The sequence below is a fragment of the Pholcus phalangioides genome, unplaced genomic scaffold, assembly GCF_987345545.1.
Source record: "Pholcus phalangioides strain wild (caught in Gottingen) unplaced genomic scaffold, Ppha-v1.0 ptg000039l_1, whole genome shotgun sequence".
In the NCBI taxonomy this organism is placed as follows: Eukaryota; Metazoa; Arthropoda; class Arachnida; order Araneae; family Pholcidae; genus Pholcus; species Pholcus phalangioides.
The window spans coordinates 17,700,059-17,713,989 of record NW_028301625.1 but is presented as its reverse complement, the minus strand read 5'-3'; the positions used below and the strand labels follow the sequence as shown (position 1 = coordinate 17,713,989).

General features: G+C 36.3%; 1 protein-coding gene across 7 annotated transcripts in view; it reads left to right on the top strand.

Annotated features, from left to right (window-relative positions):
• Positions 1 to 13,931, top strand: part of LOC149065639 (uncharacterized) — a 232,941-nt gene that overhangs the window by 144,517 nt on the left and 74,493 nt on the right. For all 7 annotated transcript variants that reach the window (XM_089253544.1, XM_089253545.1, XM_089253542.1 and 4 more), the window contains 3 exons: positions 4,076 to 4,230; positions 4,947 to 5,097; positions 12,991 to 13,122. In XM_089253544.1, coding sequence (XP_089109670.1) covers positions 4,076 to 4,230; positions 4,947 to 5,097; positions 12,991 to 13,122 — 438 coding nt within the window. The remainder of the gene's footprint in view (positions 1 to 4,075; positions 4,231 to 4,946; positions 5,098 to 12,990; positions 13,123 to 13,931) is intronic.

Sequence of the window (13,931 nt, the reverse complement as noted above, 5' to 3'; positions counted from 1 at the left end):
GGGACAGACTGCGTGGGTCCCTAAGAGCTGCAGAGTGTATGTTTTGTTTTGTTGTCTTATTTTGTATGTTTTTTGTATATGTGTGTTATTTTGCAATTATAAAGAACTTTGAATGGCACATGTCTTCACTCTCAAGGTTCTCCTGACTTCTGGAACGAAACACCCTTTGAACCAATCTAGGAAAAGTGTTTTCATTGTCCAAGCCTTTTTATTGTTCATTCAAAATAGAACTTTTGGATGAACATAAGTAAAAGCTCCCATAACTTTACTCATCAGTACTTTTTCTTATCAGTTCCCTTCAATGCTCGTGGACTCACAGATTTGAAAATAACGGCAAGCTTTATCCTGTGCCCATATCAGGGGTGCAAGAGCTGCGCCAAAACGGTTCTCTTGCTACATGGTGCGCCAAGACGCCAAATCCCTGCGCATTTGTGCCAATTCTTGTTTCTGGTTCGCGGAGGTACCGCTAATGCACTGTAGTATGTCAAATACCGGGAATTTAGGAAAAAGAAGCATGAAAATTTTGTTCACGGGACGCGTTCCTTCCGAGATACGGAAAAAAATACGGAGGGAGAAACTTTAATTTTTTTTTACTTCCCACCGTCTACCACAATCGCGTTATTTCGTGATCTTGGAAAGTAGTTCTACTACCTTGAAGTATAAAGTCCTATACTGTTATTGGTTAACCGGCGGGTTATCAAAGTCCCTGAATGAATATGCCGAATTTTCCGATTTCGGAGACCGTTTTTTCTCCTGCAGGATATATACTGAAAATTACTGTAATTTCGCGGCTACCAACCTACGTTCTAAGACCGCATACATCGAAAAGAGGATTGGTTTACTCGTTAATTTACCGACATTTTTTGAAGATCATTGGAAAAAAATGGGATCTGCGAAAATCCGGATTTGGTGAACACAGGGGCTCGAGGAAAACAATTTCTACCCATGCGGAATCTGTTTTTGGCGCTACTGACAGCATTTTTTTTTTGGTAAACAAAGCTTTTTTCACCCTTTCAATTCCATTCAGCACCCCTCCTGGAGCGGCGCCCAATATGGCTGCACGGTCCGCCACTGCATTGGTGGGGGAGGGGCATGCTCTTAACAATAGTCAATGGAAGGAATTTGTAGCATGTGCTCATTTTACATAACTTCTGTGAGATACCTTTTTTATATTAATGTCCTACCTTTCCCAAACATGTTGTTGGAGAGAATGAAACGTTTGCACTCCCTCTCGTGCATTGCTGGGATGGTACATTACTCTTTCACATATTGCTGGGATGTTGCTCAACATTGTATCACCAACAGAACTATTAATTATGTGTGATGAATGGGTTGCACTACAATGCAAATAATTACAAGAAGTGAAATCAGTTCAGAGAATACATAGATATTGGGCAGACATATTCAAACTTTATAACCTTGAAAGCAGCCCAAAGTTCAAAATTTTGCCAGTTTTGGTGAAGGCTTTTTTATCTTTAGCACATGGTAACGCAGACAGTGAAAGAGAGTTCATTGTTAACAAATAAATAAAAGTCTGTTCGAACATTGAAATATCTGTCCATCTAATGCTTTAATGGAATAAGACATATAAAATCTTATGTTCAAGTGCATGAAAAATTTGAAAAAAATTGTCATTGAGATGCTGAACTTCTGAAAGCAACTCGTGATTCATAATCTATTAACATGCTATTAGGTTGAGAAATTGTTTAAGTAAATAAGGTATTTATATTTTTCTCATTTTTTGCATTTTGCTTTTAAATTTAATAATTTCTTTAAATTTTGTGAGAAGCTAATTTTTTTTTCACGAAAACTCTTATTATATTCTGCACACACTTTTTTTGCTATATCAGGATGAATAAGATTTTGGTGTTCAAGCAGCAGAAATTCTTGTTGCCTAGGTTTTTAGTATGCATGTTGCTTAATTTGAAAAGAGTCTCATAATTTTTATTCGTCATTTCAGTAATGCATGTTTTAGTAGTGACAGATAAGATAATTCAGAAAAAATTTAAATGGATTTTAATTTGTGAAGGAAATTTATTTCGAATTATTTGTTTCAACCATTTTTGGCATTTCACAGAAAAATTACTCCTTATATTGCAGATATAGTTTGTTTTTAGTTCTGCTCCATTTTCAAAATTTCTGCTCCAAAAATGAAATTTGCTGCTCCGAAATAGATGAGGGGCTTCAATAATTTTCTGCAAAGTCTTTAGAAATTTTCTAGCTTGATTGCCAGTAATTTTTACATTGTGTAATCCAAATCGTTTCTTAAACCTATGAAACCAACATTTACCTGCATAAAGTTCTGATGGAATAGACATTTCACCAGCTTTTTCCTTTATGCAAGAGTAAAATTTTTATGCTTTTTTAATATTACAATCAATTGGAATACCTTTTTTATAGCAGTCTTGTACCCACAAAAAACAGCATTTTCTGTATGAGAAACACATGGATCCCATAGGCAATGCAAAGTTTTCGCTGCCATAGGTGCAGCTACAGCCCCAGCTGATTAAATTTCAGATTCCTTTTTCTTGATATATCTCACCGTAGATTCGTTGATTTCATAATGGTAGGCCACAGCAGCAATTGATTTACTTTTGCCAAACATGGTCAAATATCCAATTTTTCTTGTAAAGTTTTCACTTTTTTTTATCTTTTCAAAACATTATCAGTAGCACTAGAAAAATGAGCCATCCTAAATGCGTACAACTCAAATTTTGTAAACGAAACACATGAATAACTATTGCTGAGTATTGGGAAAAAAAATTTTCCAATGAATGAGGAAAAACCATGAATACGAAAACAGCGAAAATGGAAACCACGAAACCAGAGGGGCGGACTGTATAATAGGGGATTATGTTGATTTTTGTTGATGTTTTTGATGGAAATTAGCGACGTCCTGTATTTTACTGTGTTTAAGATCCCAGTTCCTCTTATTTCTCTCAAGGGAAATAGGTCATCTACTCCTTTGAATGGTTTTTTTTATCAAATAAATTTTTGTTTACTGCGATTTGTAGCAGCCCTTTATTTCCTCAACCTTCATTAACCAACTTGTCTTAAATTGCACCTTTTGACATGGATATAATTATTTATATCCCAAATTTAGGATTGCAATTTCCCGATGATGTATGGTAAACTTAAATATGAAGGTACAATTTCTTTTAAAACTCATGGATATTATTATTATCAATTACAACAGATGAATAATTTTTCATTCAGTTAGAATCAAATTATCAAGTCTGCCTGCTACCACCTCTGCCATCGTCAGGGACCATAGGTTGAGAAACACTCCCTTAATGTATGGGAACAGTGGTAAGGGCAGTTAAAGCTCTGCACACTATTGTTCAACAAAGGGAGAGAACAAGGGAAAAAATATTCGAATTATCATTTTGTCCAACTTCAAAAAAAGAAAGGAAAGGAAACATACTTTTCAGTTGATTCTTTATATGGAAAAATGAATGACTTTAAACTAGCCATAAAAGAAAAGCCCTACCTATAGTTGTCGCACATTTGTTAATCACTAGCACACAAATGATTACAATTTTTGTCTTTTTCCATGGGGAAAAAGCCCAAAAAATATGCAGATTTCGGGGGGGGGGAAGCCCAATGTCAATTTTTCAAAGGTAAGTGGGAATAGTAAAAATTTTGAACATTGTATCCAAGAAAAGTTAACATTATCAATATAGGAAAATATAGGAAATTCACAAAAATTTGTCATACTAAGTGGGAAAATGTTCTAATCTGGAATGTTACGAGTGGGATTCACTGTATAACTGCATGTCCAGGTAAACATTTCTGGTTTTATTTTACTGTAAACTTTGCTATTTTTTTTTGCATTTGAGATGAATATTTTTAGACAAAAAATGGAAAATATCCTTATAGTTGACTTTTTATTTTATAAAAAAAATCTTTGTGAAATTTATTTTTTTTACTTAATGACTGCCATTTTTCTATAACAATATTTTAATTTAAAGTATTGATTTTTTTTGTAAATTCAAAATCATGGTTTTATGTATGCAAATGATAATTTGCTCTGATCAATGTTTTACTGACAAAATTATTATTTTCTCACTATAAGGTTTTTAGCTGGGGCTTGTCTCGATATGGTCAGCTAGGTTTAGGAGAAATTCAGCATTCAGACCATCCGGTAAATATTGAATATCTTACACGAGAACATATTACAGCTATACAGTGTGGTCAGTACCATTCTTTGGCTCTAACAGTCACAGGAAAGTAAGAGTTGGTAGTTTATATTATTTTTACTGATTTGTTGTATTGTATAATATAAATTTTGTCCAACAAAATAAATTGATAAATTTTAGTTTCCTAGTTTATTATACAGGGTGATTATAATTAAAGTTCCCATACTCTGGGTAGTTTTCTCAAAAATTACTTATCCAAATACAGCTAAATGTATAGGATATTTTAATTTATGAAACAAAAAAAAATAGTTCAATTTTCGGCCACCGAGTGAAAAAGTGATGCTTTTTAATTGCATATTACATTTCCTAATGGTCAATATAGCATATATACCAAATTTCAATGGAATACATCCTCCAGAACAGGTGTTACATATGTCCGAGTAGTTTCAGTGTACTGATACTGTTCAGACCAATTTAGCACCCTTCAGTCTACTGACACTACTCCGACCCATGTAGCGCCCGTTCTGAAGGATGTATTCCATTGAAGCTTGGTATATACGTTATATGGTCCATGGAGAAAAGGAAAATTCAATAAAAAGTGCCACTTTTTCACCTGGTGGTTGAAAATTGAACTTTTTTACTTCATAAATCTCTCTTCCATGGTCTCTTCAAGCTATACTAAAAGTTTGGCTGTAAAACTGCTCAGAGTATAGGAACTTCAATTATAATTACCCTGTATAACCTGTTCAACTTTGAATCAGGAATTTAATACGGAATATTTATGGCTAAAATTTTTTTCTCCAAAAGGATGTATAGTTGGGGTTGGGGTGTTCATGGTCAGCTTGGTCATGGGACACCCGAAGATCTAAACATTCCTAAAATTATCAACAATTTATCATTGAAAACTGTTGTTTCAATGGGTGCAGGTCAAGGACATAGTGTTATTTTGACTGACAAGGTAAATATCTTTTGTTATTGATTTAGTTATGTTACAGCTTGATATTTGTTATTTAAAAAAAATTCAGACTATTTTGAACTGAAGAAATAAATTTTTCTTCAGCTCATTTAAATTATTAATATTTAAAATTAATTTCATTTAAGTTCATTTAAATTATTAATATTTAAAATTAATTTCATTTAAGTTCATTTAAATTATTAATATTTAAAATTAATTTCATTTAAGTTCATTTAAATTATTAATATTTAAAATTAATTTCATTTAAGTTCATTTAAATTATTAATATTAATAAAAAATATTTTTCAATGATTTTTTTAAAACTAGTTTAATTATTTATAATAAATTCAGAGTAAAATTTAAAAATTAATTAAGCCATTGAAGTAAGTTCAAAATAAGGTAGTTGTAGGTAACCCCCACCTAAAAAGTTGTGTTTTTTGGAGATTCAGAGTTTTCAGTAATTTGAGGTGGTCTCGGTCCCATTAACCTCGGATTATTAAGTCTCTAATACACAGTGGTATACAAACCGTGGGTCGCGACCCCAGAAGAGTCGCATCATTGAATTAGGGGATTGCGAGAGATTCTCCAAAATAAAAACTTCCAAATAAGGAATTAACAAGGAATTAAAACAAGGTATCCGAACAGCTGATAAAAAAAATTCATACATTCGTGCTTCTGGCATGCAGCGGACAATATCAACATGGCCCCCACATGGGGGGGGGCTGACAGGGCCCGGGAGTCAGGGGGGCCCGTGGAAAGATCTTTCGATTTTTTTCCCTTTGATATATATATATATGCCCCATAGGAAAATAGACAGGACTCTTTAATATCAATCACATCAATTTGTACTCGTATGGGCGGATATCTTGAACTACGTACCTTAGATCTCATTGAAATTTTTTTTAACTATACACATGTACAAGTAAACAAAAAAAACGAAAAGAAAACCCCGGAAACGAAGAAAAGAACATTGTACAAGGCCCCCCCCCCCCCGGCTCTCATGGCAGTCGTTCTCCTAGGAAGGAAGAAAAGTGTCCTCAGGGCTATAGCCACTAGAATAAGGGAGGCCACTAGAATAATCCTTATCTAGTCGTCGAGCGTGTGTAGGGACCTACAGGGCTACCGCGCGACCCCTGCTGTTCCAGTTCGTAGAAGGCCATAATGTCTCGATAGAATGGAAATTGGAGTAAACAGACGTCGTATTCCACAGTGAAATTGCCTCTGGGTGCCGATAAAGCACATGAACCCCCTCCCCCCCAACATCCTGGAACAGGGGCCCGTAGACTGCACTCTTCAGCGGACCCCCTCTACAGTGAATTAATATTGTGGAAAAAAGACAAAAAATGAGAAGAATGGTCCAGGCCCCACTCTCGTGGGTGGGTTACGATACTGAGACAGATTTGCTGCAAGCTTTTGTATACAGTGGATCCCGCATTATTTTTTCCTTCTTGGGTCCTGCGACTCTCTGGTGCCAACTTTTATTACTGATACTCATCGAGATTTCTCGTTTAAAGCGTTTTCCCGCAAAAAGTATTGTACGAAATAGCTGTAATGACGTGTGTACTGAATCACGTGATTTCGCTCACGGCCCCTCTAGTAACCCCCTCCCTCTCCCAGTCCGAACAAATCAAGGGGTTTTTTTCCTTGCTTCTGAAAAAAAAAGGCTACATTCCGCATCGGCCTTTTTTATTCGCTGTACTGTCTTGAGGACACATCTCCCCTCAAAACTTCTATTCACGGACGATATTGTTGAACAGAAAAATATTTACGGTTCGCGTCTGAAAAAATCCAGTTGTTCGAAATCTTTTAGTAAAATAGTTGAACGAGTTTGCGTACATAAAGGATTAATTTTTTTCCCACGTGGATGAATCCTACGGTTCTAGCCCAAAAGAACGGTAAGCAAAACTAAAAATTTGAATTTTTGTTAAATTTTTATTTTGAGCATTAAGAGTTAACTGTAATGAATCTATGTTAGAAGAGTTTGGCCCTGCATCGAGGCTAGTTGCGATGTTTGTTGAATTGTGTTTCATAAAGTTTAAAAACGATTATTTTTAATAGGGCATATCTACAAATTACAGAGTAACCTCGTTCATATGTCACTCAGTTATACAACTTTCATGTTTATACGACGTTTAACTTGGGGAAGCAATTGGTAACAATACATTTTAATGTTAAAATATTTCATTCATTTATTTAACGTAAAACCTCAATTATTCGACGTTTTCACTTCGACTAAAACTCGGAAACTTTTGAAAAAAGAAAAACGTAATTTATATCCATCAAATGCGCACAAAATTTTTGTATGCAGTGAAAAAGCGTTGCTGCAACAGTTCTAGCATATTGTCACCGTAAAAGACATAAATTTTAGGGTGATTGCTGACGTATACGAAAATTGCCAGTGAGATGGCTGATGATCATTTAGAGTGGACTTAGATGATTTGTTTATTGCCTCTTTCTGAGAATACGCAGATGTGGAGAGTCCCGAAGAAATGGGTTTCAATTGTTTTGACGGCCATATGACTTTTCAGAATTTTTTCTCTCCCTATGTTTTCAACGTTATCCAGAGAGGGTGAGAAAGTCTACTGTAAGCATTTGGGGGGTACAGGTCTGCCGAAAATAGGTACACATGCACAGCAAGTTCTTTCGATCATTTCCTGTAGAACTTTCTTTCGATGTGGTGCTTTGCTTGCTGACAGGGCCGTCTTAAGAGCATCATGGGCCTCCGGGCCAATCGATTTTTCAGAGGCCCAACCTAGAGAATTCTCGAAAATTTCAATTACTTCCCATTTTACTGAGGCCCCCCCCTCTTCTCTTGAGGCCCCCGGGCCGTGCTCGGGTGGGTCCATGCGTTCAGACGGCACTGCTTGCTAACTGTGTCAAATTCGTCGTTCGTAATGTCGGAAAAACGAAAAAACGCTCTCTCTAAAAAAACTGGAAATTTTGGAAGAATTCAACAAGAATTTTAAATTGATAACGAAAGTTCATCTTGCAAACAGGCCCGTCATTTAGGGGCTTTAGGGTCATTAGGGCCCTGGCTTTTGAAAATACACTAAAAATGGTATATATATACATACATTGAGTACCCTTGTTTTCCCCCTGGAAGAATTTTGCCCCCCCCCCCCCCGGAAAAAGTTGCAAACCAGTTGAATATGTTCGTTTCGACTTTTTGAAACGATTATAAAGTAGAGAAACAACCAAAGAGCAAGCTCCTGATTGAAAATCATCTACCGCCAAAAAGTCCAAGATGGGGAAATTTTCGAAGTCGAGAAGACTTTGTTGCAATTTTGTACTCAATGTCGTGTCCCAAAGGTGATGTTGTGCTAAATTTTATTTCTTTAAATGATTTGAAATGTGATTTAATTTCCTCTGAAGTATGAAATATTTTTTTAGAACAGAATTGGAATGCAATTAAACACATAAAATTTTATAACATTTTATATGTATGAGGGGGGGGGGTAATTTTTTGGAAAGGCTGTTATATTCACTTCGACTTATACATAAAACGTTTTATAAAACGTTTTGACTCGGCCTCTTGAACGTCGTATAAACGACTGTAACAGAATTGTAAAGTTGCTCAGTTGAATAGATGAAGTAAACATAAATATTTGAATTATTTCAGTTCACACACAATTTTTCAGGCCGGTGCTTCAACCAAGGCCAATGAAAATAGTTTTCAGTATTATTACTCTAACTTTTTAATTCACTAAATTTATTTATTCTTTTTGCACGCCTGTAGTGAATCGCCTGGCATAACGGAATCGCTTCGTTTTATCAAAAAAATCATTGCATGGAATAACTTCCCGTTAGAGCAGGGCGTCTCAAACTTTTTCCACCTGAGGCGCCCTTTTCCCCTATTCAATGCTTATCCGCGAGCTCCACCGGCTCTCCAGACCTGTTTAACAAAGAATATCTTCGAAAACCTCACACCATGACAAAGGTTGGAGGCGCACAGTTTGAGAACTCATGCGTTATAGGAATAATCTTTGATGTTCTAAACGTTTGGATAGAAATTTTGTTTTGTGTAAAACACGTTTCAAACTGGTTCGTCATGTATAAAGATTCAACAGTAGTTTCATTTGGTGTAGTATGAGTATACTTGCTTGCTTGGTGAACAACGAAACTATAGAGATGCGGTGGATATCTTATCTGAGAGAAACTAAGGATAAATTTGATACTGTGCATATATATCTATATATAATTGATTTTCTGTCTGTGTGTATGTTCTATATACAAATCCACAATTTTAAATCGATCGTCGCCAAAATTTGGATATATACCAAACAGGGCCTGGATTGAACGATAGGCTACTTCAAAAGTTCATCAGAGAAGGGCAGATACCCGAAATGGACGAAAAATCGTCGGCAACAATGGTTTCTGGGCCTCAATAATCACTTTCGAAATGTTTACTTTGATTACTGTGGTTCCCTAGTAATGCGTTGTACACGTGCCTTTACAATGGCTTGTCACTTCTTTAATCCTGCCAGTATTATATATTTATTCCTTTGTAATGGTTTGTCACTTTTCCAATCCTCCCAATAAATGAAGAAAACACGGGCAGCGCCGGGTATTGTAGCTGTTATTGCTAATATTATGCATGATAAAATTGCAGTGAAATCTCGATATTCTGTGGACGAAGAAAAATACCATAATAGAGGTATTATCGTTAATCGAGAGACTTTGACATTGAACACTAGCTATCAGGGCCGCAACTAAATGCTTGATCAGCTGAGGTAAGCACATATTTTGACATTCCCCCCCCCCATCTAATTTTGAAGAAGAGGCTATGAAAGGTGAATTTTGCGCACTCTGCTAGTCCTGTGCAAGATACCTGCTTGTCCCCCCCCCCCCAGTTGCGGCCCTGCCGACCATGGATCGCGATCACCATTGGCGTATGCAAAAAAGGTTTAGGGTTCTAACCCCCCCCCCCAGAGCCGAGATTATAGGGAAAATTAATATAAAATTATTGCAGGAAAAAAGAACGTAACCCCCCACCCTCGTGAAAATGGCAATACGCCTATGGCAATCACAAGTTTCTATGAGAAAACCATATCGCCTAACCAATTCGTTCTTTTAACTGGCCCATAGGGGAGCTCTATTATATTGCGTAAAATTATATACGAATCACATGATCATATCTCTAAATGTGATAATATTTATCACACACACAATTATATTTTATTCTTTAGTTTAAATAGACAGTGAAACCTTGATATAACAATATTCTACGGACCAAAAAAAAAATATTGTGGTAGAGAGATTAAAGAGGTAACATTATCCTCACGTGTGATCAAATTTATGCTATTGTCATTTTTTCTATATGGGCATTGTTAATATTATCGGAAAATACGCTTTTATGTATTTATTCATTACAAAAAATTGTAATTGATTAGTTTATTTATAAAATTCACTTAGATGTGTATTGTCCCTGTACAGAAGCTTACCGCATAGTGCTTTTGTGTGTCGTACACATAGTGCAGCAATACAAATAACGTTAGCTTTCGGTGATCATTTAGTGAAAAATATTGTGGTAGCGATTTAAAAATTCTCCTAAGAATATCGGGTTATAGAGGCGTTTATCATAGTAGATGATGTCTTTGTACTAAGAGTTTAACATTAAGCCAGGCAATTCCAAACAAGATTTGAAAAAAAATATCATTGTAGATGTATTTATTATCGATTATCGTTGTAGCAATGTTTTGCTGCATATACAAATACCGTATCGTATGCAGGATTTCTCATGGGGGGGGGGGAGAAGGGCATTCAACATTTTTTTCTTCCCGAAAGGGGTTTCTTTTTTTTTACTGAAAAAATACACCATAATCATTTTTCAAGGTTTGCACAAAATTTTTTTTGGGGGGGGGGGGTAGGGGGCCCGCGAAAAATCCTGGCCTGGGGGCCCGGCACTAGCATGTGGGGGCCATGAATATCAAGTTAGTACTTTTACAGGGTGACTTTGAGAGAACCAACCGATTTCAAAATTGTATATTTCTTGGAAATTAAAAACACAGAATAGAATAAGTAATATGTGAACATACGGGGGAAAATGTGTTGTCTACATTTTATGAACAATTTTTGTTAATGGCCGATTTCAAGTGTACAATTATTTTGAAATCAGACGATTATTTCTTAATCACCCTGTATACAAATATCAAGGATTGTACACCTCACTTCACGTCCGTCTTTCATAAGGGACACTAAGTACAGGGTGGGCAGAAAGTCATATAGAAACTTAAACTAAAAATTCATAAAAACTGCAATAAATACCCGAAATAAAAAATGGTTTGCAGGGTTAGCATTGCTAGGTCACTGGAATTTTTTTAAGACAGAAAAAACTAACTAAAAAACAGCCATTATGTGTGCTGCTGACGTACCCAAGTCAAAGAAAAGGTATGCAAATAACAAATAGAATGCCTCCAAATCGTTTATTACAGCAGTATGTGCTCTCCACACGACCACCACCACCACAGGGGATAACACATTGCAGGCAAGTCATAATTCCAGCAACGGCAGAGTGCAGCAGATTTGGATGTATACATGACACCTCTTGGCGGATCGCATCCTTCAGTTCCAACAGATAGGATGGACCGGATCGATACACCCAGGATTTTAAATATCCCCATAACCAGAAGTCTGCCAGGGTCAAAGGACGCCACGGGAACCTGCAACGCCTGCTAATGCTTTTGTCTTTCCCAAATGTCTGTATCAGTAATGCCTTGACCGGAGTAGCAGTGTGACTAGTTGCTCCATATTATATAAACGTGATGGTAGAAAGTGCATCTCTTTCACGCAAACAAAACATTGCTGGATTTGTGACTCACCTGCAATGTGGTGGTCTTGCGGAATACATACTGCTTTAACAAACGATTTGAAGGCATTCTGTTCTTTCTGTTCGTTATTTGCGCATCTTTTCTTTGACTTGTGTACATCAGCACCACCTATTGGCTGTTTTTAGTTATTTTTTTCTGTCTTAAAAAAATTCCCTTGACCTAGCGATGCCAACCCTGCAAACCATTTTTGTATTTCGGTTACTTTTCCAGTTTTTATGAATTTTTAAAGTTTCTATGGACTTTTTGTCCACCCTGTACATCAAAAAACAAATGTTTGGAAGTCAACATCGCTTAATTAAAATTGAAACAAGTATTCTGTAAAGGGCTTTCAAAATAGCATGTTTATTGACAAAAATCAATTCCAGAAAACTGGGAGATACAGTCACCCTTCATAGGGATCGCGGGACATATGTTCAACCTACGGAAAGTCGGAGATAAATTTTTTGTTCAAAAGGGTGTCGCGCTTCAAAAAAGCCCCATTCACATGTGCAAATATTGCGGTAAAATTGGGAGTTCTAGCACCCGCTTGACAACTTTTTTCCTTTGTAAGGAAAGAAATAGAGAGCTGTCATTGATGAAAAATCTTGAAGCAGGTTTTAATCCCGCTTTTTCTATTTCCCATGTGAACGGGGCTAAAGTTTGTGCACCACTGCTCTAATGTATATGAAAGGATGTTCACAGAGGTGTTGTGAACTTAAAATCTTCTCAGTCCTTGCCAGTCTTCTCTCTCATATAGGTACCACAAAAAACAGCACCAAGACTATAGCACAGCACATTGCTACGACAGGGAAACTTTGAAACGAGCATTTAGTGCATCTACTTATTTGTGAGAGATGTAAAAATAAAAATCCATTTGGAAGCTATAGTGGAAACTATTTATAATTGGATATATATAATATAACCTAGGTTCTGGTCAAATTGGGTTTACTGAGCAGAAAATGATCATGGTGCAAGAAAACTGATAAAATGATCAAGACTGCATAACTTCATTTTTAATGAATTAGATTTTGTTTCTTTTGTTTTGATATCATTTTCTTTGATTTAGTTTCTTATTATTTTATCCTATCAGGGTGAAGTGTATGCATTTGGATGTGGTATGTTTGGGCAACTTGGGACAGGTTCTGTTTCAAAGCATAGTTTGCCACAATTAGTTCCTGTTCCTGAAACAGTCTCAAAGATAGCATCTGGTTTCTTCCATACTGTATGTATAAATTTTTATTTTTCAAGTGATTTGAAATTTGACATGCTTGACCTTACTGGTGTTTGCATAAAATTCACATGATGAATCATCATAGTGCAACCTTTCATGCACTCCCAGATTCTACTTTTATCTTTCGAGTTTTAGGACAGCAAAAGGAAAGGAGTTTTAGGACAGCAAAAGGAAATGACTCAACGTCATATCTCAAATCAAGATATTTAATCAAATCACAAAATAAAACATTATTACAAAATTCAGTTAATAACACCTTGCTAACGTTATTAAATTTTAGTTTATTATAAAAAGACGAATATATATCACAAACATTTTCACATATCATTATTGCGCTTATCTGATACCCGTCGAGAATTTCGGCATGTGTCTAGAAGAGCTCCATTTTCATGCGACTTCCAAAGTCAAACAGCTTCCAAGTGGACATCTTCTGAGAAGTAGACCCGACAGAGGTCAATTCACAATATTCCCGAAGTGGTTGTAACACACTGGAGATCGTATCACCACACATCAAGGCGCACTATTTGGAACTAGCACAACATCGGAACCAAGTAATGAATCTGGCCAGGCAAGTGATGTAAGTCCATAGATGAGACGTTGATCTTCAGACGTCACTTCAGAGAATGCCAAATGACTCAATTTGTGGGAGGTTTGGAGTCAGGTCGCGACGAGGCAGATGTAGAGGATAGCCAGAGTCGACCCATCCATTCAACGTAGGTTGATGATATCAACTTGATCAGCACCGGGGACACTGGGTGTTGAGACTTTCCATCGTCACCGGGTATGCATTAGGTAAGCTA